We start from the raw sequence: 7,187 nt of genomic DNA, 5'->3' as shown, positions 1-7,187 counted from the left end.
ACACAAAAAGCAACTGTTGACAATAGTGCTCGATCGACCTCAAGCCTGAGCTTGAAGCTAGCAGTCAATAGCTCGATCTGGCCCAGTTCCATTAGGAATGAGAACTTAACCTTATGTTTCTTTTCTTTTTTTGTTAATGAACAAGTCTGCAACATGCATTGAAAAAAAAAAAAAAAAAAATTCTTTAACAGCAATTAAAAAGAAGCAAATATATATGGCTGGTTGGTTGCTATCCACCGCATCTAGCATTAAGTGATCTAGCCATCGACACTCAGACAATTTCGTGCTCTTTATTGAAAAAGTCCAAGACATTTGGAGACACACAATAAGGATATTAGACTTTATTCAAGTGAACTCCAAGATATATATCTGTAGACTGTAGATACACAAAGTAACTTAGACATACATTTGATATATATATATATATATATTGATGTCCCAACAGAAAGTAATTGGCCCCTGGGGCCTGCACTCAGTACTCAGCTATTAATTAATTGTCCAAGAAACAAATGGAAGGAGTTCTTCATTACTATCAAATACGACGGCGTCTTCCTCTAATATGTTAACAATTGCCTCAATTCCATTTCCGTCTCTTGTACTCATCAACACCACAAGATTTTTGAAAGGCATACTGGGACTGCAAACCCAAGTGGGCTCCCCCGAACCAAAATCGACTTCATAAAGAGGAAACCTGCACCAACTTGTAAACTTATAGAACTCTACCTCACCCTTTGAGTACATCTCCACCGACTTGGTGAGCGACTCCGGAATCGAATCGGTCTGTAGTGTCTTCACGCAATCACCGTCGATTTCTTTTAATGCATTGCTTAGCTTGCTCGCCAGAATACCATAATTACTGTCACGATCAAGCTCATCATGAGGTGATAATATTGCTGTAGCGAAGTACCAAAGATTCCCAAAGGAATGAATTGGCATGGGTGGAACCATCCTCTGCCGTATGTTCACCGCATGAATTGCTATATTCACTCTTGCTGGTGCTGGTTTTGATTTGGATATCGCCATTAGGCTTTTCCATATGAACGCTGAAACTGCCTCCACACGCGTTGGGGGCTTCATTGAGGAAGCCTTTTCTTTCAAAGCTGCTATGCTTGATTTGTCGAACACCAATCTTCTTGTTACGATGTTTTCCTTTGAGACCCCCATGTCTCCCACGCCCCAAGGTATACCTTTCGGTGGGAAGTACTTGGCCGCATCAAAATTTGGACAGACAGCTTCAAGTACATGATCTCCACGAGATGTAGCGCTCCAGGCGCCAAGAAATGTAGTGGCTGTAGCTCCATCTGCGATCCTGTGTGAAACACACACACCAATGGCTACTCCGCCACAGTCAAAGATATTATATTGGACAGCTAAGAGTATTTCATGGCTTTCATAGGGTTCAAATGGCAGAAATTGGTTTAAGATTTCCCCCTTGAAGTGTTGGAGAACTTGTGATAACTTACAGGCAACTCGAGCTTCGTAATACTCGACCCCCTCATCGTTGCAGTCAATGGAGCCTTCTTCTTTGATGCTTCCAGCAAAAGGGTAGAAGTGGTTGAGGGTTTGTTCGAGGGAGTTTTTAAGCCGAGAAGATGTTTGGACTTGATTATCAACGTGATGGCCATTCTTGGGTTGATAAAAAAGGATGATAGGAATGTAAGAGGTGGGTGCAAGTTGGTCTAGGAAGGAACGTTTGGTGTTTCTAAGGTCATGGGGTGTTGGAGATGATGGTTTAATAATTTCCTTGGAGATTATTTCAACATTCATCATCGCCATCGATCACTTTTACTCAGAACCTAACCTCCCCACTCAATGTTTAATGTTTATGCTTCTTTTCTAAAGAGCTCGAAGCTTTTATAGACAAGATGGATGTGTATTTTTTTTTTTTTTTTTAAAAAAAAAGATGGATGTGTTGGAATATATATTATATAGTAAGATATTTGGTTTTTTTTTTTTATTAAATATAATCAAATCAGAATTGAATAAATCATCTTTCATACATTTTTTAACTCTTTCTACTATTTTTACTCTTTTTATATTCATATAAATAATTATCTTTATTGACAGATTTTAAACCTTTTTTCAGACTTAAATTATAGATCGAACCACGTTAAATTATATCTTTATTTTCCTATTCCGATTTAATTTGATCTGAATTTTAATTTTTTATTTTGTTTCTTATCCTTTGTTTCGGATTGATTTCACAATCACGAAACACCTTCATTTATATTTTTTTTGTTGCGTTATGTTTGTTCGAAGAAAAAAAAAAATATATATATATATATCAAATAGAATGGTGCCACCGGCCGTTTTCTAGTTGCAACTCTGGTTTACCTCAGCAACTCCACCGCACAAAGAAAGACGTGGCCAAAAAAGACATGGCCAGATCCTCATCCTCACTCCTCAGGGCCTCAGGCACCTTGATCGAACCCGTCAACTTCGTCTTCTTCGGCGCCGCCACCGTCCTCCTTCCTTTGGCCTCCAGCCGTCCACAGCATTGTCACTGTCGATATACTACAGATCCAACCGTGTTCCGCCCTTCACAGCCGGGCCTGGATTCACTGCCGCCGTCCTCCTGGTCTCCAGCCATCCACGTCTCAGATCCGGCGTCTTCGATCTCCTTTGGTTATCCACACCCAGCGTCGGCGATCCAACAACTAGTTTCTCCGTGCCGCCCCTGTCGTCTCGTCCACGACAATAAAGGTCTTGCAGGGTAGACGTTATAAAAATCATGAGCGGCAGTTTTTTGCGTTGGACGGATCACCCAAATGTGGTTTCTCTGAAGCATTGTTTATTTTCTGTTCAAAGTTTTGTACATTCTGGTTATCACAGTATTAGATAAATTCATGTAAAAATAAAAAACAAATAAAAAATAAAAAAAAAAAAAGAAAAAAAAAAAAGAAGAAGAAGAAAATCAAGATTAAAACAAAAAAAAAAATGTTAATAGTAATAATAACAAAAAAATTAATCAAAAAATGTCAAGTTGCCCACCTTTTAGCCCTTTGTTGACCCCGGCATTTGGTCTTGTTGGTTCAATTGTTGACCAAGACCCATTTTTTAACTTTTGTGGTATTACCTAAAACTCAGGCCCATATCTCTATACTCGGCTCTTACTTTTGCCTACAGTTGGCCCATTTTTTTTGGTATTTGTGTTATTATTTAAAACCTATGCTCATTTTAGCCTATAGTTCGCAAATTGAAATTTACGACGCATCTCCAATCATTGTCGCTAATCGCCTCCAGTTATTGTCGTGGACTGCTACCATCTCTAGCAAGTTTCCAGTCTTCGCCCTTATTAGCCATCTCTAAGAAAATATATATATATATATATATATATATATATATATATATATATATATATATATCAAACTCAAGGTTTCAGAATCTTCCACCTTGAGTTTGAGGAGGATGTTAGAATATATTGTAAGAGATTTGATTTTATTTGATATTCTTTCATACATTTTTGTATTCTCTCTACATTCCTATAAATAATGATAATTTGTATTGTAAATTTATCAAGAGAAATAAAAACATATATAGTGTTGCCCTTTAAGCTTTATCATGTGTACGTAGATTATATATCGAACCACATAAAATTTCTTGTCTTCGTTTTATTATTCCGCTTTAATTTTCTTTATATTATCTTTTCTTTCAACAGAGACCTCTTTCAAGTTTCAAGATGAAATTGGCGACTATAGTAATGCTAGATATTACATTTGGGATTTCGCTTATGTGCTTTTTTTCCCCTTCTCTTGTAACATTTGAAATTAAATCTCACCCTCAGAAAAACTATAACATAAATGATGAAGTTTTTTTAACATGCCGAGGACAGAGCTGGAGGGCAATACAACTCGGCCACGACACAGTCATGAGCAGGGTTGCAGGCAAGTGCTACTGACTGTGGCTTGGTTGAAACACCATCCGAACACGGGTTGTGGCTGAGAACTACTAGTTGAGCCACTGAGATCCTCAGTTACATTTCCGTTCGGATAGGATTGCATCCGAGAGTCACTAATGTTCCGTTTGTTTCGACGTAAAATAATTTCCGTTGTAAAATGATTTCGACGAAATCATTTTCAGAAAAAATGATTTTCTCGAAAATATTTTTTTCGGTGTTTGGTTCGCACGAAAAAATTACGAAATGCAAAAATAAGAGTTTGGTAATTGTCGCCGGAATCCGACAACGTCCGGTCACTGTTGCCGGATTCCGGCGAGAAAGTTTGACCGGATCCGGGCGGATCTTGGCCGTTTTGGCCAGATCCGGCCGGATCAATACCCGGATCCGTCCAGATCCGGCTGAATCCGGCGATATCCCGGTCGGAATTTGGTCTACCGGTGCCGGATTCCGGTAACGGCAGAATTCCGGCCGCTTGATTCCTGCACCGGCAGAATTCCGGTGGCCTGATTCCGGCGCCGGTAGGTTTCCGGCGACTGGATGTTGTCGGACTCCGGTGCCGACTGGATCCCGATGACCGACAATTGCTAAATTTTAACAATCAGATATCAAACATGCGTGTAAGGACGAAGAGCTTAATTTCGGAAAACGATTTACGGTTTTAAAAATCGTAAATCGTTTTCCGAAAATTAAAGAAACTTTTACGGTCAAACCGAAAATGATTTTCATTGACTGTTATTTTCGCCCCAACCAAACACCGAAAAATGCCGAAATTATTTTCCAGAAATCATTTTACGCCGAAACAAACGGAGCATAAGAGACCTCCCAAGGAGCTCGGTTGTAACCCTCTCTAGTCGATGAGAATGCAACTGAGTCATACTAGGAGACCTCCTAACCCATTTGGACGGGTTTTGCAACTAAGTTCCCCTGGACGTTGACAAATGCGATTATCACCGGAAAGGAAAGAGCAATCTTACCGGAATCAAGTTCTCAACACCAAAATCCTATTTTTAAATGTACTTTGGGCACTTCTACTTTGGGTAGTTTCTTTCCTTTATTAATTCATACCGATGTAGTATATATGTATTCTATTGTCCGAGTAGCAGAAGATTATGTTTGAATTAGAATTCATTTGTTTCGGCGTAAAATATTTTTTGGTATTTTGTGTGATCGAAAATATTTTTGGTTTAACCCAAAAAGCTTCTTTAGTTTTGAAAAATAATTTATATTTTTAAATTTCATAAATTATTTTTCGAGTTTGAGTTTTTCATTTTTAAACTATCAGACCACTACTAAGCCAACACCGAGCCACCGCCAAGTCATCATGGACTACCACCGAGCCACTCCCAGACCACCATTGAGCCACTATCAAACCATTGTTGGACCACCACCAAGCTAACAGTGGACCACTATGGGACCACCACCGAGCCACTTCGAACCACCATCAAAGTACCCCATACCACTACCAGGCCACCCCAAGATCACCACCAAGCTATTCCCAGACAATGTTGGACCACCATTGAGTCATTCTGAGACCACCATCGAAAAATGTTTTCAACAGAAAATATTTTCCTGAAAAGCGATATCTGTGAAAATATTTTTCCAATGAAGACATGCATTTTACGCCGAAACAGTGGAGCATTAATCAGAAAGTTTTTCATTTTTGCTCAATTGAATTCTTGAGTGTCTTTTTTTCATTAGAAAACGTAGAAGCTTTTGGTCTTATCTTACTCCGCTTTCTTCTTACTCTGATGTCCGCTACGTCAATCCTTTTAACTATTTATTTTATCAGTAGAACTATGATCGACGTCATTGGAGGTATTTTTTTTTTTTTTTGTCCTTTAAAAGTGATTATAGAATTTTATTAAATTACTAGTTGTCCTAAAATGTTAACTTTATAGGAAATTATTGATTTAATTGATTAAATAATATACTAATACTTCTTCTTACGTATAGGCTTAAACTCACTCCTAATAAGAGTAACCCAACATTTGAAATATTTAATTAATATAAAAGCTGGATGATGGAAACATAAGCATGATTTCTTATGAAAATGGGATAAAGCATTAATGAGTAAAGTTTGATTTTGATAGGGGAAGCCTTATTTTTAGGCCGATATATATCCACCTCTTGATAATGGAATCGATCGACAACGACCATGAAGGGACGGTCTTCATAATAAGGTTAACAAGTCGTTTTCGAATGTAATTGAAGGTAAAGAGGAAAGATTTCGTGAGACTGTCCTAGGTAAACGGGTTGATTACTCAGGTCGTTCTGTCATTGCCGTAGGGCCCTCACTTTCATTACATCAATGTGGATTGCCTTGCAATAAAGATGTATATATATAATTGCGTCATCAATAAAGATAAAGTTTGAACTCAAAATTTTTTCTCTAATATCATATTAAACCACAATTTTTAAAAAAAATTTAAGCTTACAAAAAATGATTGAGTTGATCATTTAACTTATGAGAGCCCTTTCTGTCCGATCAGGGTAGAAAACTGTGGTTTTATGTCCACCAATTAAGAGATTGACATATCAGCCTATAACAAGAAAAACAATTATTTGCAAAACATTGAATCTAATCTTTTTTCTTCTTCTTCTTCATCCTTTTTTTTTTTTTTTTTTTTTTTTTTTTTTTTTTTTTTAATTTTTTTTTTTACTTTTTTAGTTTGAAAAAAAAAAAAAAAAAAACTCCCAACCTCTGCCCACCCTAGGCGCCGCCATCACCGCCTCCGCCGCAACCACCACTGCTCCATGCCGGACACCATCGCCAGTTCCGCTGCTCCTTCACCGGTAAGTTCAACCCCTCTCTCTCCGACAGTATCCTCTAGCTTCATAACTCAGAAAATTGTAGGAAAATAATATGAAAACTCAAAGTCCGTCGGGAACTCAAAACTCGCTAGCTTCACCAACTTCAGACACCATCGGAGACAAAAAAAAAAAATAATAATAAATAAACACCACCCCCGACCATTGGGGGTAGCCGCACGGGCCGCATGGCCACCCTCAGCCACTGGAGAGTGGCCGCATGGCTACCCCCGGCTGGGGAGTGGCCGCATGGCTACCCCCGGTCTCTGGGGGTGACCGCACGGCCTAGTGGCAATCATCCTCAATTTTGGTCTAGGTTTTGCTAATATTTACTTTTCTTATTTAATGTTTACGTGTCAATCTTTCATTGGAGGGCAAAAACCAAGAGGTTTTTGCCACTACCTGATTGAAATTATTCTCTTAACTTATATTCTGACATAAATGACACTGGGTTCATTTGACAAAACTTGTTAGATGGTAA

General features: G+C 38.4%; 1 protein-coding gene across 1 annotated transcript; it reads right to left on the bottom strand.

Annotated features, from left to right (window-relative positions):
* Positions 1-317: 317 nt before the first annotated feature.
* LOC133875570 (stemmadenine O-acetyltransferase-like) lies at positions 318-1,835 on the bottom strand. Its single transcript, XM_062313742.1, has one exon. The coding sequence runs from the start codon at positions 1,774-1,776 to the stop codon at positions 487-489; it is 1,290 nt and encodes a 429-aa protein (XP_062169726.1). The 5' UTR covers positions 1,777-1,835; the 3' UTR covers positions 318-486.
* Positions 1,836-7,187: the final 5,352 nt, after the last annotated feature.

The sequence above is a fragment of the Alnus glutinosa genome, chromosome 8 (assembly GCF_958979055.1).
Source record: "Alnus glutinosa chromosome 8, dhAlnGlut1.1, whole genome shotgun sequence".
Taxonomy (NCBI): Eukaryota; Viridiplantae; Streptophyta; class Magnoliopsida; order Fagales; family Betulaceae; genus Alnus; species Alnus glutinosa.
Note: the sequence above shows the minus strand (reverse complement) of the source record. Positions and strands in the feature narration are given on the sequence as shown.

Coding starts and splice junctions, on each gene's coding strand:
- LOC133875570 (XM_062313742.1), bottom strand. CDS start 1,776: ATGGCGATGATGAATGTTGAAATAATCTCCAAGGAAATTATTAAACCA.